Source organism: Drosophila virilis, chromosome 4 (genome assembly GCF_030788295.1).
Source record: "Drosophila virilis strain 15010-1051.87 chromosome 4, Dvir_AGI_RSII-ME, whole genome shotgun sequence".
NCBI classification, from domain to species: domain Eukaryota; kingdom Metazoa; phylum Arthropoda; class Insecta; order Diptera; family Drosophilidae; genus Drosophila; species Drosophila virilis.
The window spans coordinates 28,214,927-28,235,972 of record NC_091546.1 but is presented as its reverse complement, the minus strand read 5'-3'; the positions used below and the strand labels follow the sequence as shown (position 1 = coordinate 28,235,972).

Genomic DNA, 21,046 nt, shown 5'->3' with positions numbered 1-21,046 from the left:
TTTATGCGGCGGACATGTCTTACACAGATCTCCTCTATAAGAGTGTAAAAAGGCAAGGAGATCTGTTGCTTTATATGCCAAGTTGTCTTGTTTTGTTGTGCAAACTCAAATCTATAAATTTATTTAATTACATTAAACATACTTTTAATTAATTTATTTTAATTGATAGTAAAATTATTAATTTTTGTATTATTAAATACCACAGGCCAAAGTCTAATAGTTTGGCAGAGTTGCTGTCATTTTTATTTAACATTCATTTTTATTTATTCCGATATTAAAATAACTTTTATTGAACGTCACTTTAATTGGATTCATGTATTTCTTCTTATCTCAATTAGTCCTTAAATCAACTTCATTTGTATACCATATATTTTTTGTACTCTCCAAAAATATATATTTAACTGTCCGTAAGAAATACTCGTATGATAAATGCTAATAAATTACAGCTGGCTTCAGGCTGTCTCAGTCTGGCGCATTGCTTTGGCGGCTTGGCAACTATTGCAACATATTTGGTAAATTTCTTTGCAACCGAAATGTTGCTGCAAAAGAAATTGCAAGTCAATTACCGCTAGACGGTCTGCTTGGCGCCATGACGCAACCGCCACATGTGGCAGCCTGCCTGCAAAGCAGCCGATGTCGGCGTCGACGTCGACGTCATCGCATAGCGCTAATTGATTGCGGCTGCGCGTCGCATTTGCTGCATTCACTTTGCTTTGGCTCTGGCTATTTTGTGCTTTTGTTTTTGGGTCGTGCCATTCTCCGTTTGCCGCATGCCACACATACACACGCATTCACAATCACACATACTGGGTTCAATTCGCGTTAGCTAGTACAAGATCAATGTTGTGCGTTGGTCAACTGCCAACAGGTTCTTGCGGCTGCCCACGAAAAAAAAACTAAAGACTAAGGCAACGAACTTGAAATTTTTGTTGTTTTCTTGTCCGACACCATTTGTCATTCCAATTAATTATGCTACATTTGGGCGTTGATCTCTTGGCTTATTTTGCGCTTACTTTCAATGCTCTCAACTGCATTAAGTCTTGCATAATTTGTACGCTTTTCGCTTGTTGATTTTGCCCGCCACTCGGGCAAAGTTGCTCTTAAGTATTCCAGATTATGTGCAAAAGTTAATGTGAGTGTGTAAATGTGAGTGTGTGTATGAGCGTGAGTGAATGTGTGTAAATGTGTGTGTGTATAAGAAGGCAGTCCAATTTTCTTTTGCTCTCGGCTTTTTATACCCTGAACCCACTAAAAATTGGTATAAGGGTATATTGTATTTGTGCAAAATCCAAATGTATGTAACAGGCAGAAGGAAGCATCTCCGACCCCATAAATTATATATATTCTTGATCAGCATCAATAGTCGAGTCGATCTAGCCATGTCCGTCTGTCTGTCCGTCCGTCCGCAAGGATCTCAGAACCTATAAGAGCTAGAGAAATTTTAGATGTAGGTGCTCCTAGTGCCTGCGCAGATCGAGTTTGTTTCCGATAATCGATAACTTACTCCGTTTACAATATCCTGTTTGCTGGGCAATTTTGGTAAATAATAAGAGCTAGAGTCACCAAACTTGACACAGCTTCTAAAATAGAATATATATATGCATTTGTGGTTGGAAGAAGAGGGTTCAGGGTATCCCCTAGTCGGGAGCTCCCGACTGGAACCTCTTACTTGTTATTTATTGATTAGCATTAGTTGCCGGCAAGTTTGTGGATTTTTTTTTATAGGTTTTCTCTACTATAAAATTGCCTAAACGTTGTATTAAGTTTGCAAAGTTTGAAATCTAATAAATTTAGAAAAAAAAAAAAAAACAAAATAAATGTAAACTGAAATAGGTCAGAAAGGCCGTTTAAAATTTTGTTGAACAAGATTTAGGATGTATATGCACAATTGTATAAATATTTCATTTAATTGTTTGAAGAAACAATACAGGATATGAAAGATTTATTTTATTATAAAAATTGAAATTGGCCAATCAAAATGTTTCTGTTATTAAATGCGGTATACAAAATGCAAAAGAGCTAATTAGGTGATACAAATTTATTCTAGTATGTGTTTAGTCTTCCAGCAAGTGGAGCCTATAGGGTTCGAAATGAGATCTTTTCAGTTTTATGTGGCAGTATTTGGTCATTTGAAGCTTCAGTTGTGTATCGCTCATATGGATATGGAAGAGAGTCGGTCAATTCAACTGGTCGGCATTCCTCAACGAATTGTTTGGTCTCTGGGTCCTGGCCAAGCAGAATGGCCTTAAAGCCAGGCAGGCACTCGCACACATTGGGTTCCACACACTTGCCATAGGTGGAGCAGCTCTGCCTACAATGCGGCTGACAGGTGTAGCTCTGCCCATTGGCGTCGGGTAGCTTGATGTAGCCCAAATCGCATTCCCATTCGCCTGGACGTACGCACTTACTGTTTTCTGGCATGGCCAGGCAATTGGGCTGGCAGCTGCCGGTGCTGTTTGTGTAGCCCTCTAGGCACTGACATAGTCCGTACGAAAGGCAACTGCTGTGCACGGGACAACCCGCTGCACAGAGTGGTTCACAGTGTCCGGATTTGCCCTTGGCATAGCCTGGCTTACACAGACAGTGGGCGTCAGCCTCTTCACATTCGCACACCTCAGGTTGCACACAACGGCAGTTACGGCCACATCCTTGGCTGCATTTGGGCAGGCAGAGTGCGCCAAGCGCATTTTGTTCATAGCCATCACAGCAGTAGATTTTTACCTCAGTTGTGCTCTGTAGGGCATATATAGTTTATATAGTTGACGGAAACGTTTAAAGTAGTTAACATTTTACCACATTTTTGCTGCACACATGCGGATCAACGGCTTTAAAATTCTCCACACACTGTCCTTCTACTCCCATATGGTAGTTTTCCTGGCACGCACATTTGTTTGGTGCCTTGCAGTAGGCATTTGCACCACAGTTGGGTTGGCACACGGGTTGGCAGAGCTCATCGTCGGTTTGCTTTCCGTAGCCGTCGCAGCAATATCTTTCAATTCTGGTCTTTTCATATAGGATATAGGGTAATCGATGTCAATGCAGAAATAATTTGCTTACTTACAAACAGAATATTGGGAAATGGAATATTTAATTTCTCAAACTCTTCCTTTAATGTATAGTACCCCGGTTGCTGTTCGCCAGTGACTGGCACTTCCCTTGTGCATAAATTCGGATCCTTAGGCAAGCAGGGATCTTCCACATAGCAATCCTCACTGGGTTTCACTTCGATTTCCTTGGTTTCTGCCCTAGACACACATTCACCAGTTGGCTGCATTTCGTAGCCTTCTGTACACGCCGGATGACAGTCTCCATTTAAGACCATTTTAAAGCCCTCTACGCATTCACAGTGTTCTGGAGCAGAGCAGTACTTATTGCTATCACATTCCACAGAGCAAACGGGCTTGCAATCGTCAATCGCTCCAACATATCCGGGACAGCATTCATACTCAGACTGTGTAGAGGAGGTGTTGTATAAAGTATGAATTCTCTAGTCGAAAGCGACCGACTAAAAAACACCCTGTACCAAGCTGCAGTTTGGTCTATTTCCTCTTACCTGGGTTCCACACTCTCGGCTATTAATTCGCCAATAACGTATATCTGTATAATCTGATTAATTTTAAATTGCACACCTTGAATTTTTTTGTAAGCAGCACCTTTCTTATAAGGTCAGGAATATGCTCAAAAACCCGGGACTGGACTTATCATTTTAGGAGAGATCAGGAGGGTAATCAACAAAATGATAAACTGAATCTTATTACAGATGCATTACTGCTGTTATATATGAATTTCAAATGGGTACAGGGTATAAAAGGAATGTTTTAATTCAACTTACCACTAGCTCACTTATATTTTCCATGTCACTGTCCCTTTCGAAATTTTTCTTCAAACACGTATTATTATACGGATTCTTGTTGTTCTTCTGCATGGCCGGCGTACAGCCAGTCGCAGCAATTAAACAAATAAAAAAAATTGCACCCCGAGTACTATCCATGGTGAGAGGCTTTCGAAAATAGCAAAAAATTTGTCAACCGTCTAGCCGTAATTTTAAAACACAAGTAAGATTGTGTTGCTGAATCGAATCTACTTAAAGGCCCCACAGCACAATCTATCATTAATTACGGACACTCTTCTGATAATGCTTTTATATACAACTAACCTTATCGCAATGTCCAGTTCAACAAATTGAACTTTTATGTTCCGAGAAATTCAGCTCATCGGCTGTAACTTAAATATATATTTTTCCCACTTAAGTTCTTGCTACAGGGTATTCTAAGAAAAGTATAAGAAAATATTATTTGCGAGCATCACATTAAGAGTCTCTTCGAAGGCTTGTTTAGGGCAGGGAATAATGCCTGATAAGACACTTGATAAAGAATGTTTATATACGAACGCGCAGGCACTTGGACCTACGATCTAGTGTGCCCATAAGATGATTGTAGAAATTGTATTATGTTTTTTGTGTTGTTCAGGCCACGCAAAAATAATTTCTGAAAGTATTTACTTAAAACCAAACAGAAATGAGTCATACTTTGATTGTATTCATGCAAATGTAGATGATAACAATATTTATATTTATATATACGACATTTCCCTTTACAAACGCGTTAAGATAAGTACAATTGCACACATAAAGATTAGCTCAATTTTGCAACAGCGGTAGCTGACCTTAGAACTATTCGATATGCCTAGAGGCACAATCGGATTGTTATCGATAACAGACACAGTTGAGCTCGGCTCATCCTGGAGCACAGTTGGCACAGGTTGGCAATCCTCAATAGCCGAGCGTTCGTAGCCTTCGCAGCATTCCTCACGTTCTTCCAATTTAGTTTTTTGCTGCATATTTGATTGGTTAAATCATAAATAGCATAAATAAATTGAATGTATATTACTATTATTAACATACAATGGTGCGCATTTCGCCTGGCACATTTAGCATCTTTAATAGACTTGCAAACTCGCCATAGCTCTCCAGGGAAGCACGTTCCGTTACAGTGTAAGAAACTTCCACATTTTTTATGCACAAATGTGGATCTTTGACAGAGGTCGCCAGCTGCACATAAAGACTGAGTAAACTCAGCAATAAAATGCTCCACATTTTTCAACCACGATGATTAATTGAGTGCGCACAAAACTCAACTAAAATTTAGTTACACTTTCAGCTTGTAGCGGATCTCAGTTTTTGTTTTTATTATATATTAAATAAACTTCTTCATATCACCAAATTTTAAGCAAAAAGACGATAAATATATTTGTGTAGTATACTTTAGTATATTTATATACTGACCCACAGGCATATATGCAAGATACAGAAGGGTGGGATTATAATTTTACCCGATTTCTTATATGACGGATTTTTAGAAAATATATCTATTTAAATGCCAAAAACTGATAAAGTTATATAACATTTTTTTTTAGTATTCTTGGATTGAGTCGATTATATCACTTAGGGTTTTTAGCAAATTTATTGAATTTCTAGAGCAAATATACTTATAATTTGTGACTTAGTTGCAAAACAGAGCTGAGCGCGCTTCAATTTCATTGCCGTCTTCATTTCTCTTATCTTTCCTTTGCTTGATATAGTAGAAGCTATACATGCATACTCCCAGGGCTAGCAAGATCAATATGAGCACAGTGCCGTACATAAGCCAGGGCTTAGGCTTATACGACTGCTTGTCTGCGGCACTCGGTAAGCTTTTATCCGTACTGGGCACAGGCACAGTCAGAGTCGAGACATCGTTTAACTCTGTGTAGATCTCCGTTGTTGTCGACACTGGATGGCAGCTATTATCGTAGGCTCTTAGATAGCCTGGACAGCAAACTTGACGGAGCTCCAATCTGGTCTTGGTCTGTTTGATATGACGTTAGAGCATTAGCCCATAAGTCTTATTGGTTGCTTTTTCTTGAACTTACCACTCTACGCAATGATCCCCGAATTCCCGCCCGCCTAAAGGGTTCGGCAAAAAAACCATACTCCCGCAACGGTGTTGGCTCCATTAGCGTATAGAGGATTACCTCATGTTCTGTGCACAGATGTGAGTCACTTGTTTGGTATATTTGTGTGGTATATGGAAGCTCAGTTTGATTGTCTTCATAATCTTCAGCTTGAAGCAGCGCATTTGGCAGCAGGCTGAGCACAGATATTAACACAAATTTCCACATTCTGGCATTAAAATTTGGTTTCTGTAAGATACGAACTTTGCTGCAACGCGCTTAGAACACAACTGAATATTGTTATTTCCCGGAAGATGATAAATTTTAATACATCACAAGAATGATAAATTAGCGTTTATTGCTCGGCTTTGCCCGGCACATATTTTTGCTTTTCCACTCACTTTTCTTCTATTTGTATCTAGCTCAATAAGGGACAGTTTTGCCATAGCTTAATTAACGGGCGTGAATCTTTACCTTTATCTAAGAAGAATAAATACTACACTTCATATTTTCTCTTAGAATAGGTTGCATAGTTTTGGGCTCAAAGATTGGAAAATGTGCTATATATCTTCAATTTATATAAAATTTCTAGCATACTTTGTACACCTATCATGCGGGCAAATACAAACTAAGCTTAGGTTGCATTAAAGCTTTGGCGTACAGTTGTTACCAAAAATAAAAGCTTTCTCAACTTTAAACTTAAGTCTCTGTTTTTAAGCTTTTAACGCAATTGAAGCTTTTGATTTTACTATATAAATGTGTACTACGTTGAAGAGCTTTTGACAAGCAACCTTTATAAGAAATTGTCTTCTTTACTATTTTTATACTCTTGTGGGGAGTGTTATAATTTTGTAATGAAATGTGTACCGCATAGAAGGAGAACCCATAAGGAAAATATATATATTCTCGATCAGAATCAATACTACAATATTACATAGCATAAGGAAACGATATTTATTATTCCAAAATATTTTCATTTATAAACTTCACAAAAGGGAATATCTACAAGGGCATTTTTTGTTCATTATTTCTATAAAATTTGTGCGACTTAATATAAAATTGATTTCATTTTTTCAATAACAAACAATCGCAAAATTGAAAGCCTAAATTAAAAAGAAAATATTTACAAATAGTGTTTATATACCAGGACTACATTGAAAAATGTTGTTTTGAACTCATATAAGTATATCTTTTTTCAATAATTGCTTGTCATGTGACTATATTCTGGCGGTTTTCTAGACGATCCAGTTTAGCAACAGATTTTCCTACCTACTTATAAGAATATTTTTTTATAAAATCATTGTGGATCCCTAAAATTTAGAATTTCTTCTAAACAAATGTGAAGGAAATTTTTTATAATACTTGACTATTAATATTACTTTGAATATTATCAGACCTTAATAGATCTATTATAATGTGTGTCATAAGCAAAATTTTTCGTAGTCACAGTTTAGATCAAATTAAATCTTACATGAGTCTTGGTAACCTTCCCCAAAAAGTGTTTAATTATTAACTGTGGACTATTGTATAGAAGATTGTAATTGTATTTTTGGGGCAAGCTGCAATATACGGAGATTTATATTTATATAATGGAATTCCCCAATAAATTTATGATATTCAAAGCCAGATTTTATTGATAAGCCCACTAAAAATACTACTTGACAATTTTATTTCATCTCTTTAAGAATAAAAGCAAAGCTTTTGTTTTTAATTCTTTTTATTTACATTATTTAAATATGTACAAAAATTTCATAGAATAGAAATTAACGGGAAAAAGTCGAAGATGCAACTGGTTTCAGGTGTTTTCTCTTGTTGTTGTTGTTTGTTTGTTTTTCCTGTCTAGAAAGAACTGTACATAAGAGGAGGCGGGTGACACAATTGACAAGCGGGACAAACGAATGTGGCTTTGATTTGTTACTTTTGTTTTTCTTAAGGGTGCAGTTGCTGGCAAGTTTCCAGAGTGTTCCGTCCTGGGAACCACTCATCGAAATGTCACATTTGATGATCTTCCCGTTGAACGATTGTTGCTTCCTCCTAGAATTTCGGTTGGTATCACAAACTAAAACTAAATGTAAGTCGTACTCTGAGGGTTGCGGGTTGGGGGTAATTCCAGTTGGGTTTTGTTTTTCATGTGGATATTGGAAAATTCGACATTGATGTTGATGCGTACGCCTTTACCCGAATTCATAAGCTGATTTGGCCCTCGTTAGCGATAAATTGGTCTACTTTTTGTGGAGGTAACCGCCGTGTCCGGAGGTGCCGTACGAGGAGACACCGTGGCCAGAGATGCCATGGCCAGAGATGCCGTGACCGGAAATGATGCCATGACCGCCATACGACGAGATGCCATGGCCGACAGCAATGGCGGGTCCAGAGACGCCGTGAGCAGAGATGCCGGAGTAACCGCTAGCAATTGGTCCGCTGACAATGGGTGCACCCTCGGTCTTGGTGACGGTGTGGGTGACAGTGATGGCGGGCTGGACATGGCTCTCAACGTGCACATTGACGGGCACTTTCACCTGATAGGGCACTGGGCGGTCCACATGGACGGGCACCTTCTGGATGACGCGCTTCTCAACGGTATAGGGCACTGGCTTCTCAACGGGCACGGGGTATGGCTTGGGCACATGCACGGTGTAGGGACGATCGACTGGGATCTTGACTGGCACCTTCACGATCTTCTCAACCGGGTAGGGCTGTGGCACATGGACGGGTACCTTAACGATCTCCTTCACGGGATACTGGACAACCTTCTCCACGGGGTAGGGCTGTGGCACGGGCACCTTGACGGGATAGGTGACGGTCTTCTCAACGGGATAAGGCACATGACGCTCCACCTGATAGGGCACCTGTACGGTTCTCACCACGGTGTTGGTGTGCACCTGTGTGGGCAGCTGAGAGACAACGGGTCCACCAATGGCACCATGGCCAGTGCTCAGAATGGCACCGCCGCCAAGACCGGAGGCACCATAGCTGGAGCCGCCATAGCTGGAGCCGCCATAGCTGGAACCGCCATAGCCATAGCCGGAATAGCCAATACCGCGTTTCTCCTGTTTCTTTTCAGCTGTCGCACTGGCCTCAGCGGCGGGCTCAGCGGCCTCAACTTTCTTGGGTGCCTCCTCGCTAGCGGTGGCCGCCAACACGCACATAGCCAACAGGCCAAAAACGAGCTGCAATGCAAAGTGTGACCAAAGTGGGTTAGCCGTGTTAATCGTTCGATCGCTCGATCGCTGCAACTTTTATGCTATTATATAACTTGGCGGTACTTCCGCCAGCCGCCACTCCATAATTATTTCAAATATGACAATTATGCAATTTACTAAATGCGTTTGGCTGCGCGCCAAGTTCAATGGTAGCTCCATTCATTGGCCACGCGGCGCATACGTAATGCGACAGAACTTGCGCAGTGCTTACCAAGTGGCGTATACTTAATTTTTGTTATGCGCTAGCATGCGAGTTTTTTCTTATTAAACTATATTTTTGGCTACTGTTACAAATTAAACTAGTAAAGTAATAAATGTTAGCTGTGGTGTCGAGAGCTCTTTATAAAAAAAAATTGTTTCTTTTTATAGGTTTTGAACCAAAAGCAATTATTAATTAAACCGAGACTCTTGGCTTAATTAAATATTTTCTAATTTATTTTCATTAGTTCTATATCCTATTTTCAAAGTATATTTAATAAAATATTTAAAATATTATTATATTCAAAAATACGATTTTTCACACTAAATTCTAATTCAATATGTGTTTTAAAAATATTAACTGCCTTGATCTATCCAAGAATTTTCTACATAATTTAATTCCCTACTTTTCGTTATGCTAAAAGCTTCTCATTTAAAGATAAATTTTTGGATTTTAATTTTTACATTTGTAACATTTTTTTTAAATTATATAAAATTATTTTATGCAGCTCATAAAAACTCTATAGATCTCATCAAATTCTATATTTTTTTAAAGTACACTTGATGGACAAAATTATAGTTTTTCGAGGCACGATTGTCCATTGCATAGCGAGATGATAGTCAGATATAGTTATGATGATATAATGAAGACACTTGAAGAACTTTTAACTTGAATCGCTTTTAGCTGATTGGTTTGCTTTAGATTTATTTTTTTTTGTAGTACGCTTGAACACAACATACCATGGATTTCATTTTGCACTTTGTTTTAACTTCTAGACAGCCGCACTCAACTTTTGCCGGGGTTTGTATGTCTCAACCAACCCGCAACTGTTAACTGAATAATTTTGCACAGACATTGCGAGCTTTTATATGCCAATGCCGACCATGGTTGATGCTCTTGTTGGTGTCTGTCGACGTCGATCTTTGACGCAGCCACCAGCCACCAGCAGCAGTAGCAGCAGCCCAAAAGCTCGCTCACTCTCTCAATCTCTATCTCACTCTCTGCCTCTCTATTCGAGCGTCTCACTATGCGTAAGGAAATGTTGTGTGCTAAAAAAGCTTTCAGTTCACACGGACACTGTACGTGTACATATGAGCAATGCGTGTGACCTGCCCTGCGTGTGTGTTAGTGCCTGTCGGTGTGACTTGACAGCAGTCCGCAGCTCGGCTAACCGTTAATGGTACCAAGTACTTAGTAGACAACTGGGGGCACTAGATAGTAAAAAAGTTCCATAGCGTACGAGCTGTTAAACTCTAGTGTTGAAAAAGATTGACTTTCGAAAGTTAAATATAACTTCGATAAAAAAATAAAGGATACAAAAATGCGAACAAAATGAATATAAAAAAAAAAAACAATTTAAAAAAGCATAAACAAAAAATCAAATTAAAAAGTATAAACTAAAATTAAACAAATAAATTCAATTACAATTAAATAAAACGAAATAATAAATTATATTATATTTAAGATAGAATATAATAACCTGGATGAAATTCAAAAACTATCAAAATTAAACAAATACATTAAAATATATTAGAGATGAAAAAAATAAACAACTGAAGGAAAATAAAAATTCCTAAGTAGTGATTCCTTTTACTGGACTTAATTGTCATTAGACCTATGATATTTTATTTAATTGCTTAAATATGAACTTACAATTGCTGAATCATACTATTGGATAAAATTGTGATTAGAAATTTCTTTAAATTGCCAATTGAACTCGCAATTGGAAGTTACGATGCATTAGAGGTTCTGAAACATCTCATTTTATTGGACAAATTTATCCAGTAATTGTAATCAATGTGATACGGTATCTGAAAATAATGCATTCTATGAACTCGCGCTTTAGAAAACTTTTGAGTAGGGTTTTTTTAAAGATGTGATATTTTTTTTATTATTTATAAACATTTTATTAAATAAATAACTACATTACTATTCAATTTTTTGTGGCCTGAATTTAAAATTTGCATAATTTCGAACTCTTATTATATTATAATAAACAAAATTATAATGGAAATAAAAAGAAAAATGAATAGAAAGTGTTATTTAATACTTTAATATTATCTCGAAGAACAATAAGCATCTCCTTTCACTTTTTTATATAGTATCTTAATGGGATGGCGTAATTATTGTCAGAAAATTAAAAAAATTCTACTAAAATCACGATACAAGAAACCTTTGCTTCTTTGCCCAAAAGGCTAGATGTGCATTAGCCACACACTGCTATTTGGCGCTGAACGAATTCAGTTGCATTTTCCATAAGCCAAGTAAATTTTCTTGTGTAATTTTTCCGAAAAAAAAAACATGCGCCACTCGGTCTGCGAGTTCTACTTGGCTTGGGTTCGGTTGGGGCTTCGTGACTGAACTTTTGATCTTACAGATTTTCGGCAAAGTAAATTCGTATTGTGGGTGCAATGATTGAATGTTTGCTGTGTGAATGTGTGTGTAATTTGACATTTTAATGTGCATAGGAAATACTCACAGTGTATATAAGTATATAGCTAAATCAATGGGCACTACGAGTCGAATCGGCCAATGGCCATGTAAATGGAACGTGTGAACAATGAGCGGAGGGCAGAACAGAAACATTAGATATACGACTACATATATAGACTTATATAGATTTATATATATATATTTCATTAGATCAGATTGTGGTCTATTATAATGCTGTGCATTGTGATGTGCAGTCTGAAGGCGAAGGTCGTGCGCTGTCATCAGCATCAGCATTATCATTATCATTATCATTAGGCAGAGTTTGAACCACATTATCGTACAGATCTCAAATGCGGCCTTTGTTCGCTTCGTTTCTGTGGCCACCACAAAGAACTCTGCAACGCGCAGATGACCCCAAAAACAACCATTGAAACTATCAAAAGAAACAAGAAGCATCAGTTAAAAGAAATAACTAAACTGTAGATTGTAGATGTCTTTCATAATAATAAACAAGCAAAGTGAAGGGAAACATAGCGGTTAAGGCCCAACATTAAATTCAAGTTCAAGTTTAAGTGCGTTCGCAGCTTCTTCTTGTTATATTTTCAATCTGATGTTTGTTTAGTTAACTTTCATTTCGTACACGTGCCAACATATTGGTAAACAGCACCAAACACACAAACACACGATTCTTGTTTAATAATAAAAAGAAGAAATTAAAAATTAAAATGAAATAACAAAATTTTATAAAAAAAAATCCCCAAAATATTATGCAAATGGTAGCTTTATATCTATATATATATATATATAATCTAGAGTTTGCCTACTAATGCATTTCTGTGTAGCATATATGCTAACACGCCCATGAAAAAAGAAAAACAAAAAAAAAAAAAACAATACATTTTGTGATCGCATAACAAATGCAATGAATATTGACAAAAGGCTGACAATCAAATTAACAAACCTTTTTATTTTTAACAAATATTTTGCATTTTGCAAATGTTTTTTTTTTGTGTTCTTTTAGTTTTTATTTATGTTCAAGTTAAATTTATGGAGATTCTAATGACGTCTATCGGATTATGCAAACATCCAATTATGTATGTAGTCAGACTCTGTCCAAATGCAGAGCACGGCATTTGCATAAAATATCAACGGGCCATTAGCTAATCAAAGTTAGATTCATATTATATTCGGCATATGTTGTTAAGATCTGAGAAAAAGTTGTCTACGGTCAAACGTTGTGTATAATTAATGCCCGATGGCGGCGTTAAGGTGAACCAGTTCTAAAGACAAACAAATTTAATGTTATAAAAAATGATTTTGTTTTTTATTTTATTTATTTTTTTTTTTTTTTAATTTTCGTTTTTGTTTTAAATGTATACTCAAAATTTGGCTCGTTTTTTCTTCATCATTTCTTTTGCCAGTTGTATTATATAACATGATGCTCGAAATGCAAATGAAATGAACAATGAATGGCGAATTCGTTTCTTATTTACGACTTGCGCCTCTTTTATTCTTCTTTTTATATAATAACGATTCATTGTTTTAATTTATCGGTTAAAATTTGACTAAAAAAACATAATATTCCTAAGTAACTCTGAAAAGAATCAGTGATCAAAATAATATGCCTACGATAATCTGTTATGATTTAAGTAATATAATTGGGTATAGCTTACCATCAAAATATTTTTTTGCAAATCGTAATAGGTGATTTTATTTCAAGACATGGATGGTTTAGATGGTTAGTAGCTAGTTTGGAGATTTTATTTAATCTCTAAATTCTTTACACATTCCGTGCAGCATTTATTATATGGCATACAAGACATTACTTGGCTTCGTATAAAGAGCACTTAACGTGTTTTACGTGTCGTGAACCCATAAATTGTGTACCAAAAAATGTATTCATTGTTTATTGAACGGTAATTAAGACTGAGCACTGCTAAGGTATTTTTTTTACTAACTGATACGCTGTAAAATATGTATCAGTATGTTCGACATTTAGCAGCTGGCGTAGTATGTTTAGCGACATGTTCGATATGAAAATATTAACTTAATCATACTGATTAGTTAAATAAAATATTTTGAAAAAAAATTGAATATATTTTAAAATTAATAAATTCCAAAATGCCTAAACAAATTTTTGCTAATTATCTGATATATTCATTTTGTATGCTTGATTTTTTGTTATCGTTATAAAATAGGGTATTCAAGTCGCGTGTGGCATTAAAGTCAAAATATATTTATTGCTTGTGCTAAGTAGTCTTTAACATTATTTAAAATGCTAAGTTTGCATACTTAAGAGGAGTAAAAAATGTGGCTTTAATTTGGACATCAGCGATTTATTGGCTTTGGCAAAGCATTTGTCATTTGCCATTTAATCGAGGAGTCGGACAATTTTTTGTTTATAGACATATATGCAGCAGGTCTATAATTTGCGAGCAATCGCTCATTGCATGTGCTCTACTTTTAAGATGCTTCGCATTTGTCAATCGTTTGGGATTTTTTATACAATATATATATTTTTTGCCTCATTTTGTTGCATTTTTGCCGCATGTTTTGAACTTTGCAATCGATTTGGCGTTTGTTGGACTTAAAATGCCGAACATGTTGCAGTGCACAATCGTGGAACAATTTTTAAAAGTGATTAATTTATTTCTTAAGCTCTTTTTTCTCTTGTTAGCCAACTAATTGCAGTTAAATGGCACTCAAGTTGTTTCTGCAATAGAGTTGTGAGGAAGAGAAAATATTATTAATATTTAAGCATGCTATAAATTTAACTTAATTTAACAACATAATTAAAGCTTAAAATAGGATTTTTTCTTTGAAAGAAATTTGAGTGGAGTGTAAACACTGTTGAACAAAATGTGTCTCTTTAAAAAAAAGCTGTTAAGTATGGCATGGATTAGTACATGTGCCAGGGTCATTTCTTTAATCAGTTTAAAGAGATCAGTAAAATTTATTGTCAAAAATTAAAAGACATCCGACACAATTTGGCCCAAATTTCAGTTTGTGCTGGACTGACCAAGATTTCTTTGGTAAGCGCGCATTTCGTGCCCGTTCGAGTCAGAGCTAAGATTGTGTCGAGGTTAGTTGAGGTAGGTACGGATAGTATTTGTCAATTCGACTGTGCAGGCCCGTAGCAAGTCGCGAGACAATCGTGCAAAACCTTCGACATTTAATTTGGACACATTTTGAACTGTGCACGTTTAGTGGCCTGAAAAAAGTTGTTGTTTACATCAAACAACAATAACAACATCTAGTACAGTTTATTTTTTCTTCAACAACTACAATTTCCAAGCACTTTTTAATATCGTTTTTAATAATTGCGCGAAGAGGTCACGCGAGTAAAATTTTGTTTATTTCATTTCATTGTTGTGGTCATTTTTGGTTTTTAAACCAATTGCTTGTTGTTATTACCGTTAATATAACACTATATTTTATCATGATAATTGTGACCTCAACACCCGCGTTTACAAACGGCAGCTGACCTTTGGATAGCAGCACTTCGCACTTAAATTTTCATGTAATGTTTTTGGGAAATTAAAATTACGCGAAGACAAAGACCGAAAATGCCATTAAAAAGTGGCCAATTTTTTTCCCCGCTGCCCATTTGACATTTGGCCAAGGGGCACGGCTTGACAGACCTTGAAATAAGCGACTTGCCAAGACAATGCCAGGCTCGCCTACGCTGGTTGCTTGCCACACGGAACCAGACCTGCGGCTCGAGAGAACTTGCCGCGAATCGCAGCCAAGTGGTGGCGGCAAATGCATTAAAGAACTGGCTAACACGCCCACAGCGAACCCGCCCACAAACAACACGCTTGCCACTTCAATTGCCAACGAGTTTTGCCAAAAAAATAAATGAAATAAATAAATAAAAACACAGAAATTAAAAAAAGATTTGTTAGAGGCAGGTTTTAAGTGCTGGCAAATAAACTTGACATAAAATTTCGTTTTATTTTTTTTGTTGCTTAGAATTGCAATTATTAATGTAAATTAAACAAAATTAAAAAACACAACACATTTACTGATTAAATACAGATAAGAGTAACGTTCTGGTATTAGAATTTAATAGCAAAGTATCCCAAAATATCAATGAATAAAAAAATATTTAAATTGAATGAGTGAAATTTGATTAAAAAACTGCAATTTTTAATTAGGAGACTAATAATTGATTAAATACTGATAAAAATGATGTTATCTGATTAAAATTGAAATGTTAAATCAATTAGAAAGCTAACACAAAAGAAAGTTTTCAAAGCTTAAAGTATAATTTAATTCAAATATATATATATATGAATTATTATTTAACGAATTTATTATTGAAAATTTTATTTGTAAATTGTAAAGGAAAAGCTTAAAGTACACGAATGAAATATTTTATATTTTTAATAAATAGTCTTTTATTGTATTCAGCTTAGTTTAAAATAAAAACAAAGTAAATTCCATTGGCTATTTCCCAGTACATTCAACACTCGGCTATAATATTTATTTTTTATTAAATTTGATTTATTATCCGCTGGAATCGCTCAGTGCCTTCTGATCTCTACCAAGCAAAGAACTGTAAAATCTCTATACCCGCTTACAATGTTTTTTAACCCATATGGTATCTATATTAAAGGGTATATGCAAGGAAGGGATTAAATACATTGTATAGTGCTGCAAGGTATTTAAATACTTCCCCTCGTAGGTAGGTCGAAACTCGACATCTATATCAGATAGCCATAGCTGCGAACAGAACGTTCTTATATGGCATACGTTCTATTTTCCAATTCTCACATGTCACTATACACATAAAGTTAAACATCTTCACTTTCTCGTTAGCAATAAACACTCCTTGATCTGAGATGCCATATATATATTTAAGAAATGAATTAGATTAGAGGTAAACCTGTCTTGCTTTTAAAGAGTATTTAGATAGTCCGATAGGGTAATATCTTCCTGTACAACTCATAATATGAGAGTCATATGTCTTTTAACACATGTTTGGCAATATAAAGCAATGCATAAATCATTTTGTGTATTATGGTGTTGTGTTTTTTCTCTCTCATTTTTGTTGCTGCCCATGTCAAGAAAACTGCACAGCAATTAGCGCAAAACTGAAACAATAAGATCATGAAAAAAAAGAATTGGATTAAAAAAGAGCGACAAAAATAACAACAACAAATGCAAACAAAACAAAATCCCAGGCATGGGAATTATGTCGTTTGTACGTTTTCATTTGTTCGACTTTTGTCGTGGATTGCGGAGTGTGTGAGAGTGTAAATATTTATACATACGTATATACATTTACATATATGGGGTGTGTGCGAATCGGCAGCAACTGTTGCTATTATGCATTAGCAACCAAGCTGCTTTGATTTCAATTCAAATTTTAAGTCCATATGGTGTAACTGCATAAAAAGCAACAACAACCAACAAACACGGCGTAAAAATCACGTAAAGAGGCTAGAAAAGTCAGACAAATCCAGATATGCTGCCAAATGCTGCACATTAAAGTCAGCAGCGCCTATAAAAACCAAATGTTTATAGTTCAACTCAAGCAAAGAAATTCAGGTAGTAAACGCTTTAAAAGCCATTTGTTTAAGATTTATAAATACCCAATGAACCAATAGCTGACAGAAGCTGCAAAAGATCAACAGTTAATTCAAGGGCTTTATGATATGATCTCACTTTTATTTTTCGTTGTGGTTTAAATTGAAACTTTATGTGGCTAAAATACTTGTGTTATCAGCCCAAACAATCTTAATTTTATATTATTCTACGTATTTTTTGACTCCAAATATAATTAAAGTCTCGTTAATTCCATTTATAAGCGCTAAAATTGTTTTATTAAGAAAATTCCATTTACATGTGCTTAACGACATTTGTATCCTGTTTTTCTTTGTTTTTCATGGAATCTTTAGTTATGTATTTTTGAATTTTCGTTTATTTTTGCACTTTAAGCACAAAACTAACCAAGCAAGCATTTAAATAAGCAAAACTCTGCGTTTTCATATATTATTTTGACATTTTCAAATAAATTTTCATACAAATGTTGCCGACACGCCTTTTTAAAACAAATCAATATTATTTTAATATACCATTTTCTTTGATTTGCTCAACTGCCATAAAATAACAACAATTACAACAACAACATCAGCAACATGCATGACAATGGGAAATATCAAATTACTAATATTCATATTATTTCTTGAAGACACAATCGGCCCAAAATACACACACAAGCGGCAAAAACAACAACAACCACTATCCAGCTCAAATGCCACAGTGACACACTAACTGGGTGACTTCCAAAGCAGCAGCAACAACAACTACAACAACAACAACAGCAGCTACAGCAGCACATGCAACTGTGCCATGAAGCCGAAGAAAACTCAAATTATGCAACAGTCACGCTGCGGACAGCTGCTGGCAGTGGCAAAGCTGCAGCAGCAGCAGTAGCAGCAGCAGCGACGTCAGCAGTGACGCCTGCAGCAGCAGCAGCATCAGCTTTTGGTAGCAGGCAGTTGGTAGTCAACAGTCAAATGTCTGCCACATTTGGGAAGCTGCAACCGTTTGCCTGGCTATTTTTCTTTTTTTTTGCACAGCTTAAGATATGTTTTTTGAGATATGTCGCATTCAATTACTCTACAAGTGCCCGCCGTAGTTATTGCTATTGTTGTTGTTGCTGTGGTTGGGCATGCCCTAAACGGGCGTAGCGTCGGCGCAATTGACAATCATTTAGGCGCGCAGATAAAGAACTTGCAGGAGTGTCCGAAAAATAAAAATAAAAGCTAAATAAAAGCACTTTCAATACGGAAATCAAGCTAAATGCCAAATCGAGTTCGTTGCCTAAGTCTTTTGTTTTGCGCAGCAGGTGAAAGGATCACAGCCGGCAAATGCGCGTGTATTTGTATCTGTGTGTGTGTCTTACTTACATACGTAGCCAGGCACACCCCAATTGAAAACTGTGGCTCTCGTTGCAATTTGGCGCCATAATTCATATTCCATGGCGGGGATATTGTGTGCAAAGGAAAAGTACGTTTTACACAGCGGGATCAGCTGGCGAAAAAATGCCAGGCTAAAAAAGTGGCCGAAATGGCCAGCACAGTTGCATAATAGTCAAGCTGTGAGGCGATGCGGCGGCTTTTACGGCTAATTTAATTGTTGCAATTTGAATGCATGCGATGAGAAATGAATGCTTTGATGTGCTACGCTAAATGGCCGATAGTTGCGCATAATTCCGGTAGCCGTGCGTGATTTTGATGGCCGCTAAGAGGTCACACACAAATTAACCATTAAATTGGCAGAAAGGAAAAAAACGGCAATGGCAACTATAATTGGACGTTAACAAAAGATAACCAATAATATCTATGTTACATAAATGATATTATTTTGAGTATGCTTATGCGAAAAGGTATTTTAAAACAAAAAGAAATCTGTGTGTTTTTCAAAACAAAAAGAAATCTGTGGAAACCGATGTACCTAAATGATAAATATGATATCTTAAGTTTTTCCTTATTCGGTAAAGAGAACCATATGTATATACATTTTTTAATAGCGTTAATTTTAAAGGCAATAAATTTAAATACTTGTTTATCAAAGGGTACGTCAAGAAGAAAAAAAATTGATAAATATCATGTACTTAAAAAAATAATTATAAAATATAATTTATATTGCAAAATTATGTACATAATATAAGATATTATTCATAGCAGCAAAAAGTCAACAGCATCTCTTATATACTCTGTCATGTTGTAAAGAGAACAATAGGTATATATTTATATTAATATTAATTGTATAATATTTAATATATTAATACTTTTGATATATAGTCTGAAAAAGTTTGAACTTCTGTTATACATACCATTCTTGAGCAATTCCCTTAACCCTGTTCTTTGTTCTGTCTAAAAGCACATGTTCTTTACTTTTTATAGTGTATTCGAAATGTAAGACTCTTCCATTATCCCATTTCAGCTTTAAAGTATAAGAGGCAGAATCTAACACTCTAATGAAACAAACTGCAATATTTATTTTCAGTGATTACGTAGTAAGATAATATTATGCGTTTTATAAGCTCTTCAGAGTTCAACTCTTGTGGCATTTTGTCATGTCAATGACTTCAATTGCTCCATAAAAAATGTAAAAAATAAAAAACAAAACTACGTCCATATAAAAAATCCAGTTAACAGCGCTGGTTGCCGGCCAAGCGAAGCAGAAAGCCAAATGCAGGGCAAGCAAAGAATCCCAAAGACGCTACACACATGTTGCAGAGAGGGGGCTAGGGAGGCGCTAAGCAGGGATTTCCAGATTGCCACAGTTGCTGCCGCTTGCTGCTTCACTTGACTTGGAGGTGGGCAACGGAATTGCAGCAAACGCTTTTGCGGAGGCAAAATTTAATTTTTTGATTTTTTTTTTTCCTAAGTGAAACTGGTGCAACTTGTAGCTTTGGTCTGTTTGGCTGCCAACTGACGCTGCATTTGTCGTTGCATTTTTTGGCCAAAAACGTAGCCAAACTCATTTCGCAATATTCGAAAAAAAAAAACAAAAAAATTGAATAAACAACAACTAACACATTTTGCTTCAATTGGATGGACAGCTTGGCGATGGCGATGGCGATGGCGATGGGGACGGATGACCTCCAAAAGTCGCTGTCTAGATCAGCGCTCATTAGAGCAAAAGTCGCGCTTGCCAAATGTGCAACGTCTTTCCGAGCTTTTTCTCAGACAAGAAACAAAACAAAGCAAAATACAAAATACAATATCAAAAGACCGACTTAAATTGCGAAAAATTACATTTTGAGTTTTTCATTTGCCTTGTTGTCGTCGTCGTCTTCGTCGTCTCTGTCATTTTGTGGCAATTAATTAACTTCCAACAAATATGCGTACGTCCTACCCTACCTCCAACTCCCACGCCCCTCCAATTTATGGCAAAATTATTGTTTTAATTGCCCCGCAAAACTTCAACTTGGCGGCCACCGATTGCCGCAATTTGTTGCTTGTCTTTCGCAGCGTTTTGGGTGGCCTTATCGAACTATATTATTGCGTAAATGCCACAATCCATCCATGCAGAGAAATCAGGCACAGTTCCTATGTGCGTCTGCATTGCAATGTAATTTTGGCAATTGATTTATGTTGGACTTCGAGCAATTTATGTGTTTCAATGATGTTAAGCTGATTAATTGGCCAACACACGAAAGTACTTGCATATAAGACAACTAAATTTTCATGAATCTCATTAACGGATGTATTATATATAGGCTGATACACGAAAGTACTCGTCCTTGAGAAACTGAACTGAT

General features: G+C 36.2%; 4 protein-coding genes across 4 annotated transcripts in view; 1 reads left to right on the top strand and 3 right to left on the bottom strand.

Annotated features, from left to right (window-relative positions):
- Positions 1-21,046, top strand: part of Ance-3 (angiotensin-converting enzyme Ance-3) — a 63,519-nt gene that overhangs the window by 19,881 nt on the left and 22,592 nt on the right. The window lies entirely within an intron of this gene.
- LOC26530398 (cell death abnormality protein 1) lies at positions 1,933-4,052 on the bottom strand. Its single transcript, XM_015169877.3, has 4 exons — positions 3,833-4,052; positions 3,062-3,451; positions 2,794-3,003; positions 1,933-2,733 (listed from the first exon to the last, which is right to left on the bottom strand). The coding sequence occupies exons 1-4, from the start codon at positions 3,989-3,991 to the stop codon at positions 2,077-2,079; spliced, it is 1,416 nt and encodes a 471-aa protein (XP_015025363.1). The 5' UTR covers positions 3,992-4,052; the 3' UTR covers positions 1,933-2,076.
- On the bottom strand, positions 5,118-6,227 carry LOC26531035 (uncharacterized). Its single transcript, XM_015169894.3, has 2 exons — positions 5,911-6,227; positions 5,118-5,846 (listed from the first exon to the last, which is right to left on the bottom strand). Exons 1-2 carry the CDS (start codon positions 6,157-6,159, stop codon positions 5,502-5,504), a joined length of 594 nt encoding a protein of 197 aa, XP_015025380.1. The 5' UTR covers positions 6,160-6,227; the 3' UTR covers positions 5,118-5,501.
- Positions 7,631-10,214, bottom strand: Vajk2. Its single transcript, XM_015169875.3, has 2 exons — positions 10,074-10,214; positions 7,631-9,101 (listed from the first exon to the last, which is right to left on the bottom strand). The coding sequence occupies exons 1-2, from the start codon at positions 10,083-10,085 to the stop codon at positions 8,154-8,156; spliced, it is 960 nt and encodes a 319-aa protein (XP_015025361.1). The 5' UTR covers positions 10,086-10,214; the 3' UTR covers positions 7,631-8,153.

Coding starts and splice junctions, on each gene's coding strand:
- LOC26531035 (XM_015169894.3), bottom strand. CDS start 6,159: ATGTGGAAATTTGTGTTAATATCTGTGCTCAGCCTGCTGCCAAATGCG. Junction 5,847..5,910: donor GGGGATCATTGCGTAGAGTG/GTAAGTTCAAGA, acceptor CATATCAAACAG/ACCAAGACCAGATTGGAGCT.
- LOC26530398 (XM_015169877.3), bottom strand. CDS start 3,991: ATGGATAGTACTCGGGGTGCAATTTTTTTTATTTGTTTAATTGCTGCG. Junction 3,452..3,832: donor AAAATATAAGTGAGCTAGTG/GTAAGTTGAATT, acceptor TCCTCTACACAG/TCTGAGTATGAATGCTGTCC. Junction 2,734..2,793: donor ATGTGTGCAGCAAAAATGTG/GTAAAATGTTAA, acceptor TATGCCCTACAG/AGCACAACTGAGGTAAAAAT.